This window comes from Phyllobates terribilis, unplaced genomic scaffold (assembly GCF_046119375.1).
Source record: "Phyllobates terribilis strain yellow unplaced genomic scaffold, ASM4611937v1 Scaffold_11__3_contigs__length_659146591, whole genome shotgun sequence".
Lineage (NCBI taxonomy): Eukaryota > Metazoa > Chordata > Amphibia > Anura > Dendrobatidae > Phyllobates > Phyllobates terribilis.
Window position 1 is genome coordinate 107,684,291 of NW_027362771.1, and position 27,818 is coordinate 107,712,108.

The following is a 27,818-nucleotide window of genomic DNA, read 5'->3' on the forward strand; positions in this document are numbered from 1 at the left end:
TCTGTATTGTAGAGCTCCAGAGCAGCAGTTCTCCTGCTTGATTAGATTGTACTTGTATACAATCCAGTATTTCTAATCTGGCATATACAGTATCAGATAACTGTTTCACAACCGGATAATATTATCCTCTGGACGTTTGGGTGATTTCATGAACGATCTCTTTGTTTTATTGCAGTTGGACAGTCTGTGTTGAAAGACGTGAGTAAAGTAAGAAAACTGAAGCAGTCAGGAGAACCTTTTCTTCAGGATGGCTCCTGTATCAATGTGGCACCACATTTGCATAAATGTCGGGAGTGCAGATTAGAACGCTATCGGAAATTCAAAGAGCCAGATCAGGATGATTCCACTGTGGCTTGTAGATTTTTCCATTTCCGCAGGTATGGCTTTATTCTAAGTGTTTGTGTTCCCAGCAATGTAGGCAGTCAGTTCCAGGTTTTATCATAAACAGTAGAGGATAGTGACTTTAAAGGGAATCTATCACCAGCGTTTTGTTATGTAATCTGAGAGCAGCATGATGTAGGGACTGAGACCCTGATTCCAGCCATGTGTCACTTGCTGGTCTGCACACAGTCATTTTGATACAATCCCTGTGTTTTCTACTACATCTGGTAGACCTATACGCCCGAAAATGATGCACAACAGAGAACATGGTGACTCCGTCTGCACCATTATAGTCAATGGTCCCGTCGGGTCATACGCCGGGAGTTTGGACGTTCGCTCCGACTGGACCACTGTACATGGCGAAGAATGCAGTATGAAAGGGGCTTAACCGATATGAATACAAGTCTCAGTAGTCAGACCTCTGCTGATTAATAAGTTCTCTCCTATTTTATGGACAGAGGATAACTTGTCTTACCTTTAATAGGGAATAGGTTTTAATATTGTGAAATCTAATAACAGATCCTCTTAAAACAATGCGTGATTTTCTACCAATACATTTATATAAAGTTACTATCATTGCATTTCAGGCTGGTTTTTACCAGGAAAGGAATACTTCGTGTAGAAGGCTTCTTGAGTCCCCAGCAGAGTGATTCTGAAGCCATGCGTCTCTGGGTTCCTAATGCAGTTCCAGCGGAGGGCATTGACTTGGAGACCTCCAAATATATTCTTGCTAACGTGGGAGATCAGTTCTGTCAGTTAGTTATGTCAGAGAAAGAAGCCATGATGATGGTGGAGCCACAGCGTAAGTTTTTATTTATTCTTTCCACACTTTGCTCATACTTGTACCATAGATGAGCATGTTACTGTAACCTAGGAAGCATGCTGATCCATAGGCTACAATATGACATGGGTTATTATCCATGCTGGGATGACACAAGAGTACTGGGTTGTCATTTAAATATTTTATTTTCTACACAGAAAAGGTTGCTTGGAAGCGAGCGGTCAGAGGTGTGAGGGAGATGTGCGATGTGTGCGAGACCACGCTCTTCAACATTCACTGGGTTTGTCGTAAGTGTGGATTTTGTGTCTGCCTGGATTGTTATCGGCTGCGGAAGAGCAGACAGCTCAGAGGTAAGGATTTATGTGTATTCTCCGAGTGTAGGCATGCTCATAAATCTATTGCCGCATAAAAACTCTATTAGAAATTGCAAAGTGTCCTTCAGGCCATAGTTTGATTTTTTTTTTTTTTAGTGTTCCCTATTGGACAGTGATAGACAATACCCCATAATTTTGGACTTGTGGGATTATATGCCTTTCCCAAAAGATCATCTCCCTTATTCAGAGCATAATTCCTCATTTAATCATGTATTTTGTATTCTTCATTGAGAAGACCCTTTTTCAATGCAATTTTTGGTGGTTGTCACTGTAAATGGAATCTTGATACTTTGATCATTTCTCATGTAAATGGATGTGTTGGGTTTTTTAGTTGCTGCAGAAGATGAACCAGGTGATGAGGAGGTGTTTGCTTGGATAAAATGTGCTAAAGGACAGTCCCATGAACCTGAAAACCTGATGCCAACTCAGATTATCCCTGGCACAGGTAAGCATAAGCCATTTTTTTTCCTTTTATATTGTTCTTTAAGAGCCCTAAAAGTGTAGCAGGGTATGTAGATGTCACCTCCTGATTCCAGTTGTGATTAAGTCCACATTATTCTTTGTTCAGTGATTGAGATGTATTTTATTTGCAGCCCTTTACAACATTGGGGATTTGGTGCACGCAGCAAGAGGAAAATGGGGTATCAAGGCCAACTGTCCATGTATTAACAGAAACAATAAAACTGTATTAAGACCGGCAGTCACGAACGGCATGTCCCAGGTACTCATTGCATTCCCCAATGTTATATTGTGTGTATTTCCACATGTACTAATATGGATGTTTGTTTCCATTGTGTAGAGGCTTTTGTATTTCTATATAAGCTATAAAGTATTCAGTGACTTTAGGAAGTGTGTTTAGCACAAGACACAATAGGTGAACAACATGACGTTGTATACTTGTATATCGGATCATGGTGGGTTTTTAGTAGTGTACAAGTGAACCTACTGCGTTAGAAATAGATAGCCTGGGGTGTATCAGAATGTGTCCAGTACAATGCCAGATAATATAACACATGGGGATATGTTAAGGGGGCTTAGCAAAGAATGAGGGTGCATTAACCTTTAATAACCAGTGTTTGTTTGTTTTGTTTTTTTACTCTTTAATTTTGTTTTTTTTCCTCTCTTTCTTCCAAGCGCCATAACTTTTTTCGTTTTCTGTCGACATAGCCGTATGAGGGCTTGTTTTTTTGCAGCATGGCAAGTTGGAGTTTTCAATTACACCATTCATTTTACTGGATCATGTACTGAAAAATAGGGAAAAAATTCTGGAAGTGTCAAACATATTAATATGCTTGTAAAAGTCAAAATATGGGCAGAATACAGTTTTATTATAGATATGACAATCCTCCCTAATGGTTCATACAACTCACAGTAAATACTTTCCGGTGCATGGTATGACATTTGTAAATGGTGTGTTTTATGTTTTCAAGCTTCCAACAATAAATACTCCTGTCAATGATGGAGTAACACCATCATCATCATCATCAACTACTGCACAATCGAATGAAAATAGCCTTAAAACAGAGGATGATATAAAACCAGATATTGGTAACAACAATGCAGAAGACACCATGGCTGAACAAAATAATCTGAACAACACAGAGAATAAAAACAAACAGCAGTCCCCAGAATCTACCCCCTCATCTGCATTGCACTGGCTGGCAGACCTGGCAGCACAAAAGGCAAAAGAAGAAACTAAAGGTAGTGCACATTGTAATATTTAGTTCATTTGTTCACCCCATTTTATGCAGGATTGTGCTGCTCTATTTGCATGATATTGTTACAGATCTGACTATCATAACCAGCTGTATCCATGTCTAAAGTGCCACCTTTTAGGAAGGAAAAAAAAAGCTTTAAGATTGGATTGTGGCTAGTGTTTGCTCTGAAACAACTTTCCTTTGCCGACTCACTGTGACTGACATGCCTCTCATCGTACACAAAAAGAGAGAAATCTGTCAGTTGTAGTGAGCATATTAAACATGATCATGATCATCAGACCTGTCAATTAGGCACAGAACACAAATTGTAAATTAAATGAACAAAAGACTAATCTAAATCAAATCTATATTTTGTGTGACCATCCTATGCCTTCAAAGCAGTATCAATTCTTCTAGGTACACTTACACAAAGTTAGGTGTTTTTTTTCCGGATTATATTCAGGTGTATGAGAAACCAATTATACCAAACAAATGATAATGATCATCATTTTCATATGTAGTTTGAAGCATAGTTATTAAATGAAACAAACAGCTGCGTAGGAGTTTTAAAACGTGGTAAAAACTGCCTAGCTCTGCTACAAAGGTGAAGTTGTGGAAGATGGTTTCATGTCTCAGATTATGCACCATGGCAAGAGTGAGCACAACAAGACACAAGGTAGTTATACTGCATCAGCAAAGTCTCTCACAGGCAAAGTTTTCTAAGCAGAATGGGGTTTCAAGATGTTCTGTTGTAACTCTTTTGAAGAATAATTAATAAATGAGCCAGTTGTGAGGACTGTAGACGCAGTGATCGACCAAGGAAGTTGTCGGCCATCAAATAAATGATCCGTCATGCTTTCTTCCCTCCGAAATTGGAAGTTGTCAAAACCATGGCACCAGCTTAGAATTGGCAGTAACCCGTGGGATCCAGCTACACCTCTCTTAGAAATCTGGCTAGGAGTAGTCTGTATGCAAGAATTCTGGACATATCTTACTTTAAAAACCCATTATGCTTACTTGCCTTTTGTAATCGGAAGTTTGTCCAGTCCATCACATCAGTTTAGAACTGGCAGAAGCCAATGGGTTCCAGCTACGCTAATCTACTGTGTTAGAAGTCTGGCTAGGAGTGGTCTTCATGGAAGAATTGGGGCCATACCTTTGACTTGGAACTAAGACTAAGTGATTCAACTATGCACAAAAACGTAGAAACTGTGGTGCAGAAAAATGGCAGGAGTTGCTCTGGACTGATGAATCAAAATGTGAAATATTTAGCTGTAACAGAAGGCAGTTTCTTCACTGTAGAGCTGTACAATAATGAATGTCTGCAACAGTGAAGTATAATGGCTGTTCCCTGCAGATTTGGGGCTGCATTTCACTAAATAGAGTCGGGGACTTAGTCAGGGTTATTAATGTCCTCAGTGCTTAGAAATGCAGGAAAATACTTGTATCTCAATCAGTGCCATCCGAGAGGCATCTGACTGGCTCCAGATTTATTCTGCAGCAGGACAATGACCCCTAACATACAGCCAATATCATTAAGAACTATCTTCAGTATAAAGAAGAACAATGAGTCCTGGAAGTGATCATATGGCCCCCACAGAGCCTTGATGATAGAGAGAAGGATTTGCAAAAGCGTATATCCACAGAAAGCTGTGGATAGTTCTCCAAGATGTTTGGAACAACCTCCCCGCCGAGTTCCTTGAAAATCTTTGTGCAACTATACCAAGAAAAATTGATGCTGTTTTGAAGGCAAAGGGTTGCCACACCCAATAGAGTGATTTAGATTTGATTTTATGTTTTCTTTTGACTATTATTGAGTTAATGTAGGCTTCAGGATACAATTGGAATACATTTGTTGGACTGGTCACACTAGTCCAGGACAGTGCAAAACATTTTGCTCAGCTCTAGAACAGACCCAAAGGGTGAGAACACAAAATTCCCCCCACTTCTGGAGACCAAAGGACACATGATTTTGTCTCAAAAAATGTTTGCCATTTTCCACCATGGTGAGCAGAGTTTCATCAGTGCAGTCTCACCTTTATTCTGTGTTCAAGTGACACAACTGTCCATTTTGCATAGCGAATATCTGTTTCAATTTATGAACCTAAAAGTAAAATGAGTTAATTTTAGACTTTGAATTTAACTTCATCTATTTGTCTTTGAAAATTGATTGAACATTGTATTTCATGTAGATATATTTTATTCCAGATCCTAGCTCACAGAAGCCTGTACAGCAAAAAGAATCAAACCCTTCCTTAGGATTGGATTCCCTTAATTCAAATATGACGACCTCCTCATCTCCAAAACTTTTTAACAGCCTTTTACTAGGGCCGGCTGCCTCCAACACAAAGAGTGAAGGCTCCAGCTTGAGGGATTTGCTTCATTCTGGTCCAGGGAAGCTTTCACAAGGAGCACTTGAAGCTGGAGTTCCCTTCCCTCCGGTCTTTAATGCCACAGTGAGTAGTTTTTGTAAATTACTAATATATAAATCTAGTTTGCACAGGAATGTTCTTAAATTGTATGGATATACCATAAGAAAGTACAAGTATATTTCCACTTCTTAATTCTGATAAGCTGCTTCGAAGCCGAAATAGACTTTAATGGTGTGTTTTCTATTTTAATACCAATTAGTGGGAGGGCTTCTGCTGCAGGTAGTTGCCTTACAGCCAGAGACTGCGCTACTGGGATAGAAGAGGATGGCTGATTTTCTGGCACTCATTGAAAAAATCTTTGTTTATTCCATTTTTGTTTTCATCTTTGCATTGCATTTTTCCTTTTAACTCGAACCACAAATTATTTTTTTTTCAGGCAAAGGGCAAATCCAGCTTACCAAATTTTCTGGACCACATTATTGCTTCTGTTGTAGAAAACAAAAAGACATCAGATGCTGCGAAGAGAGCAAGTAGCTCGAGTGAGAGTCTTAAGGAGGGGAAGGAGATGATGATGGGTTTACATGTACTTGACCCACACACATCACATTCCTGGCTCTGTGATGGAAGGCTACTCTGTCTACACGACCCAAGCAACAAAAATAATTGGAAAATATTTAGGGAATGCTGGAAACAAGGCCAGGTGAGCATGTGTATATATTTTGGGAGGGAAAAAGAATTATTTAGTTAAGCTATATGAAAATTTAATCTGGAATAATTTGATTTTCCTGTTCTTTTCAGCCTGTGCTTGTTTCTGGGGTCCAGAAAAAACTAAAGTGGGAGCTATGGAAACCTGATGCGTTTAGTCTTGAATTTGGAGATCAAGATGTGGATTTGGTGAATTGTCGGAACTGTGCTATAATTTCAGATGTGAAAGTTCGTGATTTTTGGGACGGTTTTGAAGTTATTGAAAGTAAGCACAATCATCTTTTTTTGTTCTACTAATGAATATATATATATTTTTTTTTACTATTCTGAACTTCAACATCACTGAGGTGAAGACTACAACACTGTTCTACGTTATTCTGGATTGTGTGTTATCAGTGTCCTTATGGTTAAGGCCTTATTCACACGTCAGTATTTGTAAGCCAATACCATCAGTGGCTCCAAAACACAAAGAGGTGTGAATCTTTCCTTTATATTTTTGCTCTTTGTAGGATCCGCTCATTGTTTTGGATTATAAATACTGACGCGAATAAGCCCAATTTTTAACTAATTTTTGAATAATCATGTTTAAGGTGGTTGTCCAGCAGAAGAAGCAATACTCACTTGACTGATTCCCCGGCGGTAACTTACTGCTCTTGTCTCGAAACAGCAGGAATGATAGAAATAGTCCATTTGGTGAACGCTGACCGTATCGTGTGCCTGCTACAGCCTATGATTTGGCTAAAAAAAAAATTTCATAGCACCTCTTGTATGTTAAAAAGAGACCAAGAAGTTGTAACTGCAAGGAACCAAGTGCAGCTTCAGAATAGCAGATGCTTTTTTCATTCCTTTATTAATTTTTTTTTTTAAGGGTATCTGTCCGTAGGATCATCCCTCCTAAGCCGTCTATATGGGCATGCAGGTCCTAGCATACTAAATAAAATTATATTGTGATATCTGCAATCTGATGTTTTATTCCAGAGAAATCCATTTTTTTCTTACATGTACATGAGCTGTTCAGGACTATGGGCCGGACACTGATCTGCATGAGAATCTGCCCCCAGAGTTTATATTAAATGAAAGGGGCTGTTACCAGTGTAACACATGTAACTAACACAGGACAGGAGAACTGAACTTTGTCTCATGACAAACACGCTAGCAGCTGCAGCTCTCACAGCTCTGCTGTATTGGAACAATATTGTAACCCTGTCTGCCTGTGAGCTGGAAGCTGAGAGGAACCTGCAGATGTGTCAGGTATAATCACACACAGCTCTGCAGTGAGATCAGGAGAGCAGAGAGCGGACATTACACATCACACTGGTAACCATTACACATCACACTGGTAACTCCCCTTTTTGTTTAAAATAATCTCTGGAGGTAGATTTTCAAGGAGATCTGTGTCCGGCCCATAGACCTGAACAACTCATTTACATATAAGAAAAACGTGGACTTTTCAGGAATAAGACATCGGATCACAGATATCAAGGTATCACTTTATTCAGCTTCCTATGACCTACATGCCCATATAGACGGGTTAGAAGGGTTTATCCTACTGACAGATTCCCTTTATTTCACTGTCTGCCATTGGTGAAAAAAAAGTTACATGCTGAACAACCCTTTTAAATATGTATTTGTTAGTGAAGCTTATGTAAAGGGTCATCCATGGAGTAGTAGTGTGTTGGCCAGCTCTCCACCAAATACCAGCGCCATCTGCAGCATTAAAAAGCGGACTATGAAATATTGGCCTCACTGGCAGATTTTAAAGAAAAAATGGAAATAGGATCAAAATGAGCAAAAGACATACAAACCTTTTGCTAAATCTATTTGGTGAAAAAGCATGTTGGGCGAGTACCATCACAGATGCAGTGTTTTTTTGAGTCCAAAGATCTAAACGATTATTGTGAAAAATTTGCTTTTTTACTTGCCAACAGTTAGAATGTCTAATAAACTCAAATTTTTCCATACATGTTATTCTTTGAATGTACAGCTCTAAGAACAACCATTAGTTACATCCAAAATAAACCTTTTATTTCTTTAGAAAGATTAAGAGCAGACGATGGCTCTCCTATGGTCCTTAAACTAAAAGACTGGCCTCCTGGGGAGGATTTCAGAGACATGATGCCAACACGGTAAGGTGTCATTCTTGTTTTAAGGGGTTGTCCACTATTTGGACCACTCCTTAAATGCCCGAGTTCCCCCAGTAAAATCAGAAAAGATTATACTCACCTCCTGCGCCAGTGCTGTTCCAGCGATGTTATTTTGGGGTCTCCCGGCGCTCAAGTTACATTATGTCACATCAGTGCTTCAACTAATCAATGGACTCCAGTCGGTTGCTGTTCATCAATATTACATCAGAGTAGGAGTCTGCTCTTACGAAATAGTAAAGACAGCGGCCACTGATTGGCTGTAGTGCTCACATGACATAATGGTGTCACGCAAGCGCTGGGAGGCCCAATATTGCTGAAATACTGCCGGTGCAGGAGATGAACTTAAACTTTTCATATTTTACTCGGGGGACTATGGCATTTAAGAAATAGCTGTTTCTATTACCCAATGTGTAATTTGTGCTTACTTGGAACCTATACTTTGGGTTTGTTTATTTTGGTTTTTTTTCCGAAAGTACGGTCCTGTTCACATCTGCTCCAGGGCAGTTAGATCTGCGGAGCTCCCATAGTGCCCTGCTTATGGGAACAGGTAGAAACATGCAGGCTCTGAAGGATACAATCCAGGCTATCCAAGGACTACCCTGTGGTTTATCTGCATTGCTACCAGGCTTGGCAGACTGACTGGATGCTGATTGGTTCCCTGCAGCCTCTTCCCTGCCTTTAACTTAGAGGCATCCCATGCTTCTGCCTTTTTATGCTGCATCCCAGTTAATCATGATTGCAGTGCATGTTGCTGCCACTTAAGGGGTCATTGCCAACCTACACGTGCCTCTGTCATTGGACCCCCGGACGCCTACAATACCACCCTGAGCTCCAGTATCCATGAGTGTTACTGTGGAGAAGTAGTGGGACTTTAGGCAATGTGTCCCACTTCAATCCAGGGGAATGCAATACTGTCTTTTTCAAAGGTATATCACAGGAGTCCTTCCACTGTATCCCTCCAATGGAAGGTCTGAAAAAAAAATGTGACTAGTACCTTACATGTCAGTGATCCCATATAATTTTACTGGTATACATCTCATTGACACTAATGAAACATTGTATGTTTTCACTTTGTTGTAGATTTGATGACTTGATGGAGAATCTTCCTTTGCCAGAATATACAAAGCGAGATGGGAGGCTTAATTTGGCATCAAGATTGCCCAGTTACTTTGTGCGGCCAGATCTTGGTCCTAAAATGTACAATGCCTATGGTATGTTGTCATGCAAATATCAAAAGTGGCATTTCACTATGCATTATATATTAAAGGGAATGTGGAAAACCCATTTTTAATTCATTAGAGAGGTTTTTAGACTTAGTGTTGTCTTAAGAGATTTCAGGTCCACATGCCCTCTTAGGGTATGATGATGATTTATTGGGAGAGAGGGGTACTTGGAGAGAGATGATGGATGGGCTAAGCTTTATAATAGAAACTGTATGATCTGGCATGTCAGTTGCTGAAGAACCAGAACACAAGTATTAGATTGTCAAGTCCTTGTGAAGTGTTTTTGTTAGGGGGGGCGCCGGACAAAGCCTGGGATAGTTGCCAGTAGATGGTGCAAGCATCTTACTGTACTCAATATATTAAAGAAAGCCTGGTGCCAGATATGGTTACTGTTTTCCCAGGACCTGGAGCATGTTTTTTATGTTTTATATCAGCTCAATAAAACATGTTTTTGGCCAAAGGTCTGACACAACTAAAACTTGCATAAATATCAGTTATACATGTCAATAGATGACCTGATTTGGTTAATAGATGTGCAATTGCTCTTTTTTTTTTTCCATCACTGTGCTAGAAAAAATATATAAAAGACCCCTTTATGTAAATCGTAGCGAACACGCAATTGCAATCAAAATTACTCTGTCGCCTCATTGGGGGACACAGGACCTTGGGTGTTATGCTGCTGTCCACTAGGAGGCGACACTATGCATAATCTGAAAAAGATTAACTGTGGCTCCTCCCCTGCAGTATACACCCCTAGACGGCGTCAGCCATCTTCAGTTTTTGCTTAGTGTCGCAAGGAGGCACACCTCAGACCTTCACTCGTCCCTCGCTTCAGCACGGGATTACAGATGAAGAAAAGAGGGTCTCTTAAGAGACCCCCGGCATGGCTCCTTCCTCTGCCCCCTACTATGGGGTGCACAGTTGAAGTTGAGATGGCGTAACCACCATGCTGCTCCTTCTCCGGCCCCTCGGGTCAGGCTCGAAGTTGAGAACCCCCCTCCTTCCCCAATTCCCTCGGTCTTGGTCAAAAGTTGAGACGAGGACAAAGCCCCCTGACGGTGACAGCGGCACCCTCCCTAATCCCCCCTGGGGGTATTAGGTTGAGACACCATCAGGTAGGGCCTGGACGGCAGCATCTGCAGCTCTCACCAGCCAGCACACCGCAGCCGAGGACCAGCAGCAATACAGGAGCCCCAGTCTGTGTGTGGGATCCTGTAGGAGCTGGGGGGAGTGCAGGCAGCCATGGCACACACAGGCACAGGCCTTCACAGGCTCTGCACCTGCGGCAGCTTTCTCCCTAAAAGCGCCTAAGGGGGACTCTCTTCAGAGCGCCCTTCCATTTATGCCCCCACCGCCATTCTGCCTTTCAATCTGGGGGGTTCCAGTTCTGATCCGGGCCCCCCCCCCCCCCCCCAGGACTACCGCGCCGGCCTGGAGCCCTTTTGGGCATAGAAAATAAATTTAGACCGCGGCTTCAGCCTAGCCGAAGCTACCGCCCATTCTCACCCCCCCGGATGACGATTTTGACACTCTGCGGTGTCACACGGGGCGGATCTAGGCTGTAGGGCGCGCATCTCCATAGAAACTGCTGCCCTTGCAGCGCTCCGCCCCTCTTCTCCTTCACCTCCGGATACAGGAGAAGAGCTACGGCGGCCATTACTGCTGCAGGACATTCACAGGCCAGCCAGGTCTCCGGGGAGGCACAGGACCAGGCTTTTTCAGCGCTGCTCACAGGGGCACATTGGTGGGGTAAGTTCTCAGCTTGTGTTACCCCTCAGCTGTGAATTTTCTAATACTCTGTATCCTCCTCTGCACAGTTAGCCCCCCTGCATAGGCACTCCAGGTGCACTATGCCGGGCTCAAAGTCTAAGAAAACCAGGCAGAACTGCTTTTCCAGAGTGGTGAGAAGCCTGCAGTAATGCTCTTCCCAGCGGCATATCCGCATTGCGAGGATTGTACGCAGACTACTGTGCCAGAGTCCCAAGCAGCCCCTACTACCCTTCAGTGGAATGGGCCACTCAAATGTCACAATCTATGACACAGTTCATAGATAACATGACCGACAATTGATTCAAGCTCTGCAAAGCCATACCTCTGCTAGACTACCCAGCAAAGGGAAAGTCTGACTTGGCCACATACTGACCCAGGCACATCCAGGTCAGGGTCAGGACGCAAGCGCACCCATAGGTCACGCTCATCTGCGTCATCACACAGCACACGGTCATCCCTGTCTAGGGACTGATACCGTAGTCCCAGGTCATCTAGACAGTCCCCTACCAGGGACAGGGATTATATTTCTCCGCACCATTCCCCGTCCAGAGAAATACTCCATTCTGATTCACCTAGGAGACACCTTAGTGACACACAGGAGTCAGAAGATTCCGACTCAGACAAAGAAACTGATGGATCCCTAACTATAAGCCCACCTAGCAATACAGCGCTAGTTGAGGACATAATCTCGTCCATACATCGGGTGCTGGATATCTCTGATCCGACCCCGGACGCACCACAAGATAACATATCATTTGAAGGAGCCCTGAAGCCGCCGAAGTTTTCCTTGAATCATTCAGAATTTAAAATCTATCCTCAAAGAATGGACAGACCCACCAGCAGTGGACCCCCCAGTCTCCAGGCTGGCAGCACAGACACTTCTTTCACTGCCAGATAGCTCAACCCTCAGGGATGCAGCAGACCTGCAGGTAGAAAGTATGGCTCGTTCAATTTGCGAAATCACAGGAGCCTCCCTAGCTCCCGATTTCGCTTCAGTCTGGGCAGCCAAGACCATACTGGCTTGGCCAAAAATTTACAAACTGGCCTTCAAGCTTCTGCCCATGAACTGTCGGAACAAGCAGTTCAAATACCAGTTGTGGCAGATTACATGCTTCATGCAGCTCTGGATTCTGCAAGAGGTGCAGCGGGGGCAATATCACACGCCATCACTATTCGGCGTATCCTTTGGCTGCGTGAATGGAAAGCGGACGCAGCCTCTAAGAAGTCCCTCACACAGCTTCCATACCTCAGCGGTCGGCTTTTCGGTGAAAGGTTGGACACAATAAAATCCAATGCCACCGGGGGTAAGAGAACCTCTCTTCCCCAACTGAAACCCAAACGCAATTATAACAAGCGTAACCAAGCTAGATTCCGATCCTTTCGGAACTCTTTCGGCTGGTCCGTCTCTCGGCCAGCACAAAATAACAGCCACTTCACACGCAGGGAAGACTCGAGATCGACACAAAAGTCGGACAAGACCTGGCAGTCAAATGCAGGCCAATCAAAAAGAGGGAAATCCAAAAAATTTCTTTTCATCACGGACTCAAAAAGACACTCCACCTGTAGGTGGCCAACTTTTACTCTTTCATCAAGTCTGGCTACCTATTACAGAAGACAGGTGGGTCAGGGAACTAGTATCTTCAGGATACAAAATAAAATTTACTTCCAACCCACCAAACAGATTCCTTATATCTGTTCCCCCAAAACCGCCAGAAAAAGCTTTTAACCAAGCGGTCTCCTCGCTCCTTCAAGCACGTGTCATAATACGTGTCCCAACAGCCGAGCGCTTCCAGGGGTTCTACTCCAATCTATTCGTAGTTCCCAAGAAAGGAGGTGGGGCACGGCCCATACTAGATCTAAAACAGCTCCACAAATATGTAAGAGTACGTCACTTCAGTATGGAGTCTCTTCGTTCCACCATCGCATCCATGGAAAAAGGAGAATATAGACATACAAGATGCATACCTGCATATACGGATTGCACCTGCCCATCAGAGATTTCTCAGGTTCGCAATCGACCAGGACCACTACCAGTTCGTGGCTCTTCCGTTTGGACTCGCCACGACCCCCAGAGTGTTTACCAAAGTCATGGCAGCCACCATGCACGTCCTACACTTCAGAGGCATAGTGGTCATTCCATATCTAGACGATTTCTTCGTCAAGGCTCCCACCTTCAAGGACTGCGAGCTCAGTGTCTCAATCACGATCGACACTCTGAGTCACCTGGGCTGGTTAGTCAACCTACAAAAGTCGTCACCAGCCTCAAACCAGTCTCTGACATTCCTGGGAATGCTAAATACCTCCAGGGGTCTAATACTCCTTCCCAAGGACAAGGCACTGCCTCTCCGTTTAGGAGTTCGCACCCTTCTCAGCAAACCCCCTCGATCTCTCCGGTTTGCCATGAGAGTCCTTGGCAGGATGGTGGCGGCAATAGAAGCGGTTCCATTTGCCCAACTTCACCTCAGAACTCTCCAATTAGACATTCTCAAGTCATGGGACAGGAACCCTTCTTCCCTCGACAGGGAGTTCCAGCTGACGTTGTCAACCAGGAAGTCCCTTCACTGGTGGCTCAATCGGACCTCTCTAACAAAAGGGAAATGCTTTCTCCCAGGTCAATGGAAGGTCCTGACCACAGACGCAAGCCTGACTGGTTGGGGTGCAGTACACCTACACCACAGAGCACAGGGCAAGTGGTCCCCAGCGGAAGTAACCTTGCCCATCAACATCCTGGAGATTCGTGCCATCCTCCTGGCGTTGAGAGCCTTCCATCACTTACTGGCAGCCTCTCACATCAGAGTACAATCGGACAATGCCACGGCCGTGGCATATGTCAATCACCAAGGGGGAACCCGCAGTGCCAGAGCGATGCAAGAAGTGACACGCATCCTTCACTGGGTGGAGAAAACGAGCTCCATTATCTCTGCGGTCCACATTCCAGGTGTAGACAACTGGGAAGCAGACTTCCTCAGCCGGCAAGGAATAGACTCGGTAGAGTGGGCTCTCCATCCCGAAATCTTTCAACAGATCTGCCATCGTTGGGGTACTCCGGACGTGGACCTAATGGCGTCTCACCTCAATGCCAAAGTCTCCAACTTCATGGCCAGATCACGCGACCCGCGAGCACTAGCGGAGGACGCCCTGGTTCAGGACTGGACCCAGTTCCAGCTCCTGTACATTTTTCCACCTCTCCCCCTGATTTCCAGAGTGGTGAGAAAGATCAAACAGGAGGGAGTACCAACCATCCTAATTGCACCGGACTGGCCCAGGCGTACATGGTAAGCCGACATCGTACGACTCACAGCAGACGTACCCTGGCGTCTCCCCGACCGCCCGGATCTTCTATAACAAGGCCGTTCTACCAACAGAACTTAGAGGCCCTCAATTTGACGGCGTGGTCATTGAGACCTGGATTCTAACCCAGGCAGGTTTTTCGCCAGATGTCAATGGAACCATGATCAGAGCACGAAAACCAACCTCTGCCAAGATTTACTACCGTACCTGGAAAGCCTTCTTTACCTGGTTTGAATCTCGTAACCAAACCCCACTACCCTATTCCCTACCTAGGATACTCGGTTTTCTCCAATCGGGCCTGGAAGCCTGACTATCCCTGGCCTCCCTTAAGAGCCAGGTGTCAGCCCTTTCAGTGCTTTTTCAAAAGTGCATTGCTTACAAACCGCAAGTAAGAACATTCTTCAGGGGATTTCCCGATTGGTTCCCCCCTACAGACGACCACTAGAAACGTGGGACCTCAACCTGGTGCTGACTGCATTGCAGGAATCACCCTTTGAATCCCTTAGGGAAGTCCCACTCCGTCTTCTATCGCAGAAGGTGTTTTTTTTTCCTCGTGGCAATCACCTCGCTACGCAGGGTGTCTGAACTCACAGCACTCTCCTGCACACAGCCCTTCCTGAATTTTTTCCAGGACAAGGTAGTTCTCCGTACGGCTCCATCCTTCCTTCCGAAGGTTGTATCCAGCTTTCATCTCAATGAAGAAATTTCGCTACCATCCCTCTGTCCGGTTCCGGTTCATAGAGTGGAAAAGGCTTTCCATACGTTTGACCTTGTCAGGGCATTGCGTATCTATGTGTCTAGCACTGCGCCCTTCCGGAAATCTGATTCTCTTTTCCTCCTTCTGGAAGGTGGCCTCAAGGTGGCCAGCTTCTATGCTACCCTTGCCAGGTGGATCAGACCCACCATACAAGAGGCCTATCGCCTCAAAAATTCTCCTCTTCCAGTAGGCATTACGGCACATTCGACACGTGCGGTAGGGGCCTCCTGGGCCATTGGGCACCAGGCTTCGGCACAGCAAGTGTGTAAGGCAGCCACCTGGACCAGCCTACACACGTCTACCAATCACTATAGCGTTCATACCCAGTCCTCAGTAGATGCGAGCCTGGGCAGACGTGTTCTGCAGGCGGCAGTACCCTAATTATAGGGACCCGTCTACACAATATTCGTCCATTGCTTCCCACCCAGGGACTGCTTTGGGACGTCCCAAGGTCCTGTGTCCCCCAATGAGGCGACAGAGTAAAGGAGATTTTTGTGTACTCACCGTAAAATCTTTCTCTTAGCCTCTAATTGGGGGACACAGCTCCCACCCTGTTGCCCTTCCGGGCCGTTAAGTTGAGTTCTCATATTGGTTTTCCTATGAGTTCTTATATAGTTGCCTTTTCATAGGCATGGTTATGTTATCTATGTTACGTTCCTCCTACTGCTTTTGCACAAAACTGAAGATGGCTGACGCCGTCTAGGGGTGTATACTGCAGGAGAGGAGCCACAGTTAATCTTTTTCAGATTATGCATAGTGTCGCCTCCTAGTGGACAGCAGCATAACACCCAAGGTCCTGTGTCCCCCAATTAGAGGCTAAGAGAAAGAGATTTTACGGTGAGTACACAAAAATCTCCTTTTTTCAGCCTCCATTGCAAATTAAAGAGATTGTCCACTACTTTAACATCGGTGGGAGTGCAATACTCGACACCCCCCGCCAATCAGCTGTTCTCGGTGACTCTGACGGCTAGAAGTGATCATTTACGGAGCTGCTTCCTCTCCTGATATTGGCCTCGGCCAGGTACTGCACATCCGCCCCGTATTCAAATCAATAGGGCATGACTGTACAGTAGCCAGTCGCGGTTACTATCCGTAACGGAGTACTTCCGCCCGCCGCTGGCGCAGAGAACAGCTGTCGGCGGGGGTGGTGTCTGGTGTCTCAACCTCATCGATAAGACGTTCATGACCTACCCTAAGAATAGGTCATCAGTGTTTAAAGTAGTGGACATCCTCTTTACGTTTATTAGCAACATTTTCTGCTGTTTGCAATAAAACAACAATGTAAATAGCTCAGCACAACTAATATATCAAGTGGTTTCTCCAAATTCTGCACAAAATGCCACTTTTAATTACTACTAGTCTCAGAATTATTCAACACACTCATGTCAAGCGTCTTTGGTGCTTAGCAAAGCACTCTTTGATGGTTATGACCTGCTGCAAATATGACACATAGCCAGACACCAGCTTCTGTCAGTGTTCCTAAGGAATCCTAGCCCATTCCTCATGGGCAATGGATTCCACTTCACTTATAATCTTGGATTTGCGACCTGCAACCATCTTCTTCAAATTCCATCAAAGATTTTTTTTTATGTGGTTCAAATGAAGATGATGTTCCCGGCCTCCTTCTTAAACTAAACTTTTGTGGCCTGTGGAAAAGTTGAAAGTATATATAGCATCGTTGTTAATATGTAGGTGCACACTATAATATTTTTCATGGATTCAAATTCATTTTCTAATTTTTAACACAATTTTCTGTGGTGCTGGAATATTACAAACCATCTCCTGGACTTTCACAAAATAGAAACGGAAAATGGCGCTAACTATATCTTCAAAGGCTTTGCTTCTTTTTGGATATATGTTTGGTGAAAGCGGGCATACTTGCCCTTGCTGATTTGGTGATGCAAATAGCAAATTACATAGAATACTCCAGCAAAGGTTTGAAACATAAGGCCACTCACCAAAGATATAAAGCAAACTTGTCACTTTATTAAAGTCCAGAAACAAAACAGTGCTCAAAATATCATGAAGACGGAGCATGTACTCACGCTAGTAAGGGCCTGACAAAGTAATGGTGACTGACATCTCCTGGACTGTAAGGTATGCCAGGGATCATTGTCCTGTTGGAAGGTCCAAAAATACCCAAGTTTTAGCTACCTCACTGACATTTTCTCATAGGATTTCCTGATGCTTGATAAAATCCATCATCTTGCCCTCCACACGCTGCAGGTTTCCAAGGGCCTGAAGAAGCAAACCAGCCCCAGGTCATCACCGAGCCACTGCCATGCTTCACTGTAAGCAGGGTGCTCTTTTTAATGAATGCGTCACTCTTTGTACAACTGCTGATCAATTGGCCCAAAAAGTTCAAGTCTTGTTTCCTAGCTCGATAGAACAGAATCTCAAAACTTCTATAGTTAATTTATATGGTTTTGAACATTATTGAAGCTTGTTTTTCTTGTGCCTTTGGATCAGTAGAGTTGTATGTCTAGGAGTTCAGGTATGGGGGGGACCTTTTGTGTTTAGTATGTGCCTTACTGTTCAAACTGAAATCTCCTTCTCTGCTGGCACCACGTCTAGCTGAAAGTCTTTTGTAGTCACTTTTTTTGACCACCTACCTCCTCAGGAATCTGGTGGCAACTGTTGATGGCTTCCTCTCTCTTGTCCTAGCAGTGTGGCCAATGTTCATATAACTTTAAACTTGTTAACTATGCCTCCAACTGTATGTCTAGGAACACTCAATGCCTTAGTTTTTTTTTTTGTTTTTTTTTTGCTCACTTCTCCTAAAATTTTGGACCACTCTTGACAACCTAAGAATATTAGAGAATTATAGGCCATTGCCCCTAAGGAATTGGCTAAGATTCCTCAGGAACGCTATCAATATATCATATTTGCAGCAGGTCATAACAGCCAAAGGGTGCTCTGCTAAGTACTAAATACGTTTGTCATGAAGGGGTTAAATAATTTTCAGACAGCAGTAGTCATAAAGTGATATTTTAATAATAATTGTATTTCTATAGCGCCAACATATTCTGCAGCACTTTACAATTCAGAGGTACAAACAATAAAGATATAACAAAGTAACACACATAATTAAACAGATACCAAGAGGAGTGAGGGCCCTTCTCCCAAGCTTACAATCTGAATGTTGAGTTTGGAGAAACCACTTATTATATTAGTTGTGCTGAGCTATTTATATTGTTCTTATTTGATTGGTTTATTGCAAACAACAGAAACTTTGTAAATTTTGCTAATAAACCTAATTTGCAATGGCAGTAAATACTTTTTATTGCAAATGCATCCTTTCTGTAAAATCTAAAGTATAGATCCCAGTTCTAGAGCTACTGGAAGGCTGCACAGGGTGAGACCGATCTGATGTGAATTGGGTTACTTCTGTGGCATGTGCATGGATTTTTCTAAGTTTCATTCAAATGAATTGGACATTTCTGAAAAATTCTGAGACAAATGCACGGCAAGTGAACATGTCTTAACAGCTGGAGCTCCATACTTGTAAAAAAAAAATTCTCCAGGTCATATTTTCAGTCCATGCTGGGGCTTTCGATCATAAAAACAGATCTATGACTGCAATAGAAATAATCTGACATAATTTACATTTATGAAACAAGATAAAATTTGGAGATTTCGTGAATGTATGTGGCTGAAAAAATTATTTATATTTATGCAATACAATACAGACTGTTTTGTTGTTTTAATACAGGTTTAATTACTTCCGAAGACAGACGAGTTGGCACAACAAACTTGCATTTGGATGTGTCTGATGCAGTTAATGTTATGGTGTACGTAGGTATTCCATTAGGAGAGAGTGCTCACGATGAAGGTAATCATTTTATTAAATTTCATAAGATGTCTAAAAAACGTTGTGGTATATTTATTCTTCGTGTCTAACTCTTAGTACAAGACCGTCTTAAAGCACCACTCCAGCGTTACTTTTTTTCAGAGCTGGAGTGGCGCTGTAAATGTAAGTTCCCTGCCCCTACTCTTATAATCACCCTCCAGCGTCTTCACCGTTTTTTGGCACTACTCCTGTCTTGCAGAGCCATTTTGTGAGCACAGCTTCTGACTTGCCGGAAGTCAGAAGCTACTTCACATACTCCCAATAAAAGTCTAGGAGAGCCAGAACAAGGCACTCATAGACTTGTATTGAAAAGTGACCTCAGCGCCTACTCCATGAAACACTGCTGATACCAACAGGTCACTTTTCGCCGGAGACTGATGGGAGCGACGAAGGATGAAGGCGGCGGCAGGTGAGTATGAAACAGGGGAATAACATTTAAAGCACTACTCCAGCAGTGCAATAAAAAGAAGCTGGAGTGGTGCTTTACTATGCCCCGGATTTATCAAAGTAGTTCATGCGGTTTGATGAATCTGGCATCTTTTAAGACTGTCTAATTAAACTTTAGCTGGCTTACTTTGTGCCAGAAATCACGTTTTGGGACATGATTTTGCACTTTGGACCACACCCTCTAAGCCACACTCCTTTTTTTTAGTGAACACGTGGCCCTTTGTCAGACTGAAATAGTCTACAATGCATTAATAAATATGGTGCAAGTCACGATAGTTTAGGGGGGTTAGCTCAAATGGTGCCAGAATTCTGTTGCGTTTTGGTTGATACAACCGTCCCATTGTGTTTTAATACTGTGCTAGATGACTAACAAACGAACATTCATTATGGATGTATGAATCATAAACAGAAGATTAGCACCTCTTGTGTGTCTTGAAGCCCCTCTTGGTTTAGGCTTTCAAATACTGATGCAGAACAGTGTTCAATATAAAAAGGTTTCTTAGCATTTATTTAACACGGGTGAATAAAACATGCCTGTTTCTCATTTTCCTCTTTGTTTCTACTGCCATATAATGCATGCGATACCTGCAATTTACTGTATTTCCTCATAGCTAGTGTTGAGCGAGTATGTTCTGTTCCGAGTATGCTCGGGCCGAGCTCCGAGTATTTATAGCTGCTCAGTGATATGGTTGAATTGCTCCCGTGTGCATGATTTGCAACTGTTTGACAGCTTTATTACATGTGAGGAATGTGTAAGAAATAGACATTCCTCACATGTAGTAAAACTGTCAAACAGTCGCAAATCATGCACACGGGAGCGATTCAACCATATCACTGAGCAGCTATAAATACTCGGAGCTCGGCCCGAGCATACTCGCCGAAAGGGTTAATAGAACATACTCTCTCAGCACTACTCATAGCATATACTTGGGCAGTCTAATCCAGATTTCTATTATTTCTATTGTGGTAGAAAATTATTAATTAAGATTAGTTAGAAAGTTGCTTAACTTTACATTTAGGAAGGAAATGAACAATAAAATACATTTTTTTTAAATTGTGGCTTATAGTTGCAGCTTCCTACTAAGGTAAAGAAACAAAACATTAAGACTCCAATTCATCAAGACCGGCATTGTTCACACCAGTCTTTATAAGGGGGTGAGCTGGAGTCAGGCTTGCCTGATTCATTAAGTAGCACATGCCTCTAAAGAATCAGGCATGTCTGGAAAGTGGCGTGCGCCCTGCTACAAATCTTAATCCAGTCGTGGACTGGAGTAAGATTTCTGGCTTAGGGTATGCCATGACTTGCCATGAATTAGATGAGTTGAGGCATCTCTCCCTGCTCTGCACCTGTCTCAACCCAGCTTGTCCTATTTTGGCAAAGCTGGGAAAATAGGTGTAAAAATGCCAAAGGTTGCAAGATTTTTTCTCAACTAAGGGTGTTTTTTTTCTGGCGAAAACAATGTGATGAATCGAGGCCTAAGAGCTTTATATAAATTACATGTGTTAGGTTTACATATCTATCATATAAAACAAGATTGGGCTAATGTAACACAACTTTCAGAGGTACTCAGAACTATTGAGGAAGGCGATGCTGATGAAGTGACAAAAAAACGAATTCATGAGGGAAAGGAAAAGCCTGGAGCACTGTGGCACATTTACGCCGCTAAGGATGCAGAAAAGATCCGTGAGCTTCTTAGAAAGGTACAGTTTTGGTATCCAACTATGGTAGCCACTTATACAAAACATGTCATTACTCATTGTTGTGTTTTATATTATAGGTTGGTGATGAACAGGGGCAAGAAAATCCTGCAGATCATGATCCAATACATGATCAAAGTTGGTATTTGGATCAGGATTTACGTAAGCGCCTCTATGATGAATATGGAGTGCAAGGCTGGGCAATTGTACAATTCCTGGGAGATGCTGTTTTCATTCCTGCTGGGGCACCACATCAGGTACAACATAATACAGTATTGCTTTTTCTGTGCTGTACCACGATGCACCAAAAGCACACATGAATAACGTAGTCTATCTTAATGCTTAGCAGAAGAAACTGACTGAGGAGAGGCATTGGCATTTAGGATAAGTGTTCCTGATGATGCCGGGTTCCTGCAGTATCATGTGGATATTATTGCTGTAATATCATGGCTGCGGTGCTCCATCATGTCACATCCACACTATATCCTTTTCTTTCTTGTATAAAAAACAAGTTGTCCACATTGTGATGCTTACTAGTGTCCTGCTAGTCTTCGGTATGCTCTGCTTGGACGGACACATGACCACTACAACCAATCAGTGGCTATAGCAGTGACATGTTGGTCACAGCTGGGGCCAGTGATTACTACTTTTATTACTTTTCACCATTCTGACAGTTTGTTAAAAATATTTAGTTGGCCAGACAGCCCCTTTTAAAGGCAACCTATCACTTCCCAAAATGCTATTACCCTGCAGATATGGTGTGAAGCTGCAGGTTAATAGCCTTCCAATGCTGCCTTCGCACTGAAAGCTTTCAGTCATACAGGCCCGCACCACTCAGTGCGTAGTGAGCGGCGGCTGTAACAATGCCCCCGGCACTGACTGACAGCCAGCTCTGAACTGAGTAAGAACATTTTCACACTGTGGCTATTTCACAGACAAAACCTAAGGGAAAAACAAATGAGCATGTACCCTGTAGTAAGTAAACAGTAACAGTACATGTAAATAATATAGGGTACTTAGTTAACAGTTTTTTGATTGTAAAAGCATCCCACCGCAACAAGGTGTACCCAATTGGGACGGTCCTATCCTGAATTTAGTATTAAAACCTTACCTAGTGTCAGCCGATCTCAGTGTAGATAAGGGCAGAGCAGGACAGGAGCCTGACTATTTCAGACATCTGCCCACTGGGAAGCAGTATAGAGCTAGAGCTTTTGAGGTAGGCAATTCATCTATATAACTTCCCATGGGCATGGGTCTGAAACAGTCAGGCTCCTGTTCTGCTCTGCCCTTATCTACATTCAGGTCAGCAGACCAATTTAAGTTTTTTTTTTTTTTTGTTTTTTTTTAAATCAAATAATTTTTATTTAAACATTTTCAACATGAACAGGTAAGTTGACAATCACATCCTTTCAAATTCCCCCTCCAACTCCCACCCCTTCCCGCCAGCTCTTTTGACCTTAAAGGGGAGAGACAGTTTATAGACATTGTCAATTTCTTCACATTGTAAAACTTGTTTCTCATGCAATAAAAGGATTTATTTTATTACGTATCAGATGTGTTGGTCACTTTCTATCTTTCCCTTATTTATTAACATGCACAGTTCATTTAGCTACTTCTTATCAATCTGCTAATTATCAATTAGCTGCAGTCATTATATTTATATTACAATGAAATCTGATTTATCTAATCAATGCAGTCACTAACATTCTTGACCATGTTAATGTCATAGGGGCCAGGCCCGGAGAATCCAACCAAGGTGCCCACAATTTTTCAAATTTAAGAGGGTTCTCCCTTCTCTGGTATACATATCTCTCTAGTCTAAGTATATTGTTGATTTTAGGGATATATTCTTTTATGTTTAGAGGTTCATTGTCTTTCCAGTGTGAAGCTATCCGCTTCCTGGCCTGGTATAGTAGACAGAGGATAGCTATCTGATGGGCCTCTTCAGTTGGTAAACCATTTACATATCTCAATAGACACACAATAGGATCATGGGGAATCTCACATTCAAACACCTTGGACACAAGATCTAGAATCTCCAAAATCCCCTAAGTCTAGGGCTGTTCCACATTACGTGACCTAGATCTGCATCAGGATTACCATACCTATAACGGTTTGCGTCGTTTTTGTAACCAAACTTGTGTAAGCACAAAGGAGTATTATATACTCTATGAATCAGATTGTTTTGCGAAAGTTCATGCCCCTCGCTCAAAGTAAGGTTTTAAAACCAGAGACCAGGTAGGACTGTCCCAATTGTGGTCACCCTGTTGCGGTGGGAAGGCTTTTACACTTTTTTTTTTTTAAATAAAAATAGTGTTAAGTAAGAACCCTATGTTATTTACATGGACTGTTTTTCTTCACTTATTTACTTACCACAGGGTATATGCTCACTTGTCTTCACTGTGTTAAATATAAATACTATATATGTATATGTGTGTGTGTGTGTATATGTATGTATGTATATATATAATTATATACAGTACAGACCAAAAGTTTGGACACACCTTATTTAAAGATTTTTCTGTATTTTCATGACTATGAAAATTGTACATTCACACTGAAGGCATCAAAACTATGAATTAACACATGTGGAATTATATACTTAACAAAAAAGTGTGAAACAACTGAAAATATGTCTTACATTTTAGGTTCTTCAAAGTAGCCACCTTTTGCTTTGATGACTGCTTTGCACACTCTTGGCATTCTCTTGATGAGCTTCAAGAGGTAGTCACCGGAAATGGTTTTCACTTCACAGGTGTGCCCTGTCAGGTTTAATAAGTGGGATTTCTTGACTTATAAATGGGGTTGGGACCATCAGTTGTGTTGTGCAGAAGTCTGGTGGATGCACAGCTGATCGTCCTACTGAATAGACTGTTAGAATTTGTATTATGGCAAGAAAAAAGCAGCTAAGTAAAGAAAAACGAGTGGCCATCATTACTTTAAGAAATGAAGGTCAGTCAGTCTGAAAAATTGGGCAAACTTTGAAAGTGTCCCCAAGTGCAGTTGAAAAAACCATCAAGCGCTACAAAGAAACTGGCTCACATGAGGACAGCCCCAGGAAAGGAAGACCAAGAGTCACCTTTGCTTCTGAGGCTAAGTTTATCCGAGTCACCAGCCTCAGAAATTGCAGGTTAACAGCAGCTCAGATTAGAGACCAGATCAATGCCACACAGAGTTCTAGCAGCAGACACATCTCTACAACAACTGTTAAGAGGAGACTTTGTGCATCAGGCCTTCTTGGTAAAATAGCAGCTAGGAAACCACTGGTAAGGACAGGCACCAAGCAGAAGAGACTTGTTTGGGCTAAAGAACACAAGGAATGGACATTAGACCAGTGGAAATCTGTGCTTTGGTCTGATGAGTCCAAATTTGAGATCTTTGGTTCCAACCACCGTGTCTTTGTGCGACGCAGAAAAGGTGAACGGATGGATTCTACATGCCTGGTTCCCACCGTGAAGCATGGAGGAGGAGGTGTGATGGTGTGGGTGTGGGTGTGCTTTGCTGGTGACACTGTTGGGGATTTATTCAAAATTGAAGGCATACTGAACCAGCATGGCTACCACAGCATCTTGCAGCGGCATGCTATTCCATCCGGTTTGTGTTTAGTTGGACCATCATTTATTTTTCAACAGGACAATGACCCCAGACACACCTCCAGGCTGTGTAAGGGCTATTTGGCCAAGAGGGAGAGTGATAGGGTGCTACGCCAGATGACCTGGCCTCCACAGTCACCAGTCCTGAAGCCAATCGAGATGGTTTGGGGTGAGCTGGACCGCAGAGTGAAGGCAAAAGGGCCAACAAGTGCTAAGCATCTCTGGGAACTCCTTCAAGATTGTTGGAAGACCATTTCCGGTGACTACCTCTTGAAGCTCATCAAGATAATGCCAAGAGTGTGCAAAGCAGTCATCAAAGCCAAAGGTGGCTACTTTGAAGAGCCTAGAATATAAGACATATTTTCAGTTGTTTCACACTTTTTTGTTAAGTATATAATTCCACACGTGTTAATTCATAGTTTTGATGCCTTCAGTGTGAATGTACAATTTTCATAGTCATGAAAATACAGAAAAATCTTTAAATGAGAAGGTGTGTCCAAACTTTTGGTCTGTACTGTATATTATAATATATTCCGCCCCAAGAAGAATGTCACAATAATTCTTATGAAAAACATAGTGATTTATTGTGTTGTCTTCAAAAAGAATTATTGTAGCAAAATACAGAATATGTGAAGAAGTTACAAGAAAATAATACATAGTCCATGAGTCCATTAGATTGGTTAATAGCAGTATCTCACTTATCTTTCGCTGTATCCTGAATGGTAGGCTTGTGTGAGTTGTTTGTCTGTGGATGTCAGAATCTAAAATGCAGCAGATAGCCTTCTGTCTGCCCCTCAATGGAGACACCATGTCATCATTATGTACTGATATATATACACTACTTACAAAAAGTTAGGGATATTTGGCTTTCGGGCAAAATTTATAGAAAACGTTAAAAGTTCATTCTACAGTGCTATTTTATCATGAAAGTTGGGCATTTAAAGGGAATCTGATAGAAGTTTTTTGCTATATAAGCTGAAGACAGCATGATGTAGAGGTTAAAACACAGATTTCAGCAGTGCCTCTCTTACCAAACTTACAAAACTCCTGGTTTTGTTTGCCTGCAATGATTGTTTTAGCACCAGTAGCTTGTCATTGCTGTGAGCCTCCTGGTCCGGCTCTCCTGTGACAGGCAGCTCACTGTTCATGAACATTGTATATACAGAGCCTCGTGTGGGCGGGGTTAGCTTTCTCAGCTCTGCTTCATTGCTAAATCTAAAAGCTCTGATTTGTGTCAGAACGGCTGCACCCGTTAATCTAAGTGATACCTCGTTGGATTCAATGTCTCTTTGCCTACATTATGCTGCTCTCAAATGAGGTACCAAAAACCTGCTGAAAGAGTTCCTTTAAATAGGAGCATGCAAAGGTGATTTCCTCATCTCAGGCAATTTGACAAAAAATTCCAACAGTGGTGGGTATACCCCACCAAAAAATGTCAATGTCTCAGTAACTTGTCATGTGGCCTTGAGCATCAATTACAGCTTGACAACGACGTCGTCTCATGCTGTTCACAAGTGGGGTTATTGTCTGCTGAGGCATGGCATTCCACTCTTCTTGAAGGACGACCCTCAGGTCATTGAGGTTCTGGGGTAGAGAGTTACGAGCCTCTACACGGCGACTCAGCTGATCCCATAGGTTTTCTGTGGTCTGGAGAAAGTGCAGGCCACTCCATTTGAGGTACCCCAGTATCCAGCAGCCGTTCCCTAATGATGTGACCTTGATGAGCTGGATCATTGTTGTCCATGAAGATGAAATTAGGCATATGTTGTTCGTGCAGAGGCACAATGACTGGATTAATGTTATTCAAGTAGTACTGGTTTGTCACTGTACCATTCACAAAGTGTAGGGCAGTTCTGTATTGACTAGACACACCTGCCCATACTGTAACACCACCATCACCAAAGGCTTGTCTGGTGACAAAAGTGGCTGATGTAGAACGCTCTCCCCATTGATGTCTCCAACATCGTTGGTGACCATCATTTCTGCTCAGCGTGAATTGACTTTAATCACTGAACAACACTGAGGCCCATTTGTACCTCGTCCAGCGTAGATGCTGCCTGTGATGACGCCTGTGCCTGGTGGTGGTGTGGTCATTTACCCTTGCAGGTCGTCTAGCACACAGACCACGCTGATGTAAACGGTTTTGAATGGTCTAACGAGATACTTGGGTGCCTTTCAGCCTCCCTTAAATGTGCCTAGAGTTGTGTGGCATTCATCTTCCGGTTCCGAAGGGCATTGTTCACAATGAAGTAGTCATCAGTGTGGGATGTGGCCAAAGGACATCCACTCTGCCTTTCTGTGACTCTATCAGTCTCCCTATCTGTTGCAACCTGCTGATGACCGTCTGTGACTCTCTATGCTCTGTGGCCACTTCCATCTGACAATATTTTGCTTGAAGCCTCGCAATGGCGAGGTACTATTGATCAATTTTAGGTGTGGTCTTGGTCTCATGATGTTAAAATGTGAACAGCATGATGTGGAGGACTGTTTAAATACCAATTCTAATTGAACGCCGATATTTTTTTGGCCGATTCATGGATCAAAACCCTGTTGTGAATTTTGCCATTAAGCTCCTTGTTAGAGAAGAGCAAGTTGTGCAAAAAGTACTGAAACATTGAATAGCTGTACATGTGTATTTAAAAATGTAGAGATGGTCACAGTAAGTTCACCTGAAAAGGTTAGAGTGCATTTTAAGTTCATCCTGAAATTTTACCCGAAAGCCAAATATCCCTAAC

The 27,818-nt window shown here is 42.8% G+C and overlaps 1 protein-coding gene across 4 annotated transcripts in view; it reads left to right on the top strand.

Moving 5' to 3' along the window:
* KDM3B (lysine demethylase 3B) overlaps positions 1-27,818 on the top strand; it is a 72,215-nt gene that overhangs the window by 28,425 nt on the left and 15,972 nt on the right. For 2 of the 4 annotated variants that reach the window (XM_073651437.1, XM_073651436.1), the window contains exons 9-22: positions 176-377; positions 969-1,183; positions 1,360-1,512; positions 1,868-1,981; positions 2,130-2,257; positions 2,967-3,237; positions 5,442-5,689; positions 6,042-6,305; positions 6,404-6,575; positions 8,346-8,436; positions 9,535-9,665; positions 19,208-19,327; positions 21,300-21,493; positions 21,571-21,747. In XM_073651437.1, coding sequence (XP_073507538.1) covers positions 176-377; positions 969-1,183; positions 1,360-1,512; positions 1,868-1,981; positions 2,130-2,257; positions 2,967-3,237; positions 5,442-5,689; positions 6,042-6,305; positions 6,404-6,575; positions 8,346-8,436; positions 9,535-9,665; positions 19,208-19,327; positions 21,300-21,493; positions 21,571-21,747 — 2,480 coding nt within the window. The remainder of the gene's footprint in view (positions 1-175; positions 378-968; positions 1,184-1,359; positions 1,513-1,867; positions 1,982-2,129; positions 2,258-2,966; positions 3,238-5,441; positions 5,690-6,041; positions 6,306-6,403; positions 6,576-8,345; positions 8,437-9,534; positions 9,666-19,207; positions 19,328-21,299; positions 21,494-21,570; positions 21,748-27,818) is intronic. The other 2 variants (XM_073651439.1, XM_073651438.1) reach the window with 1 other exon arrangement.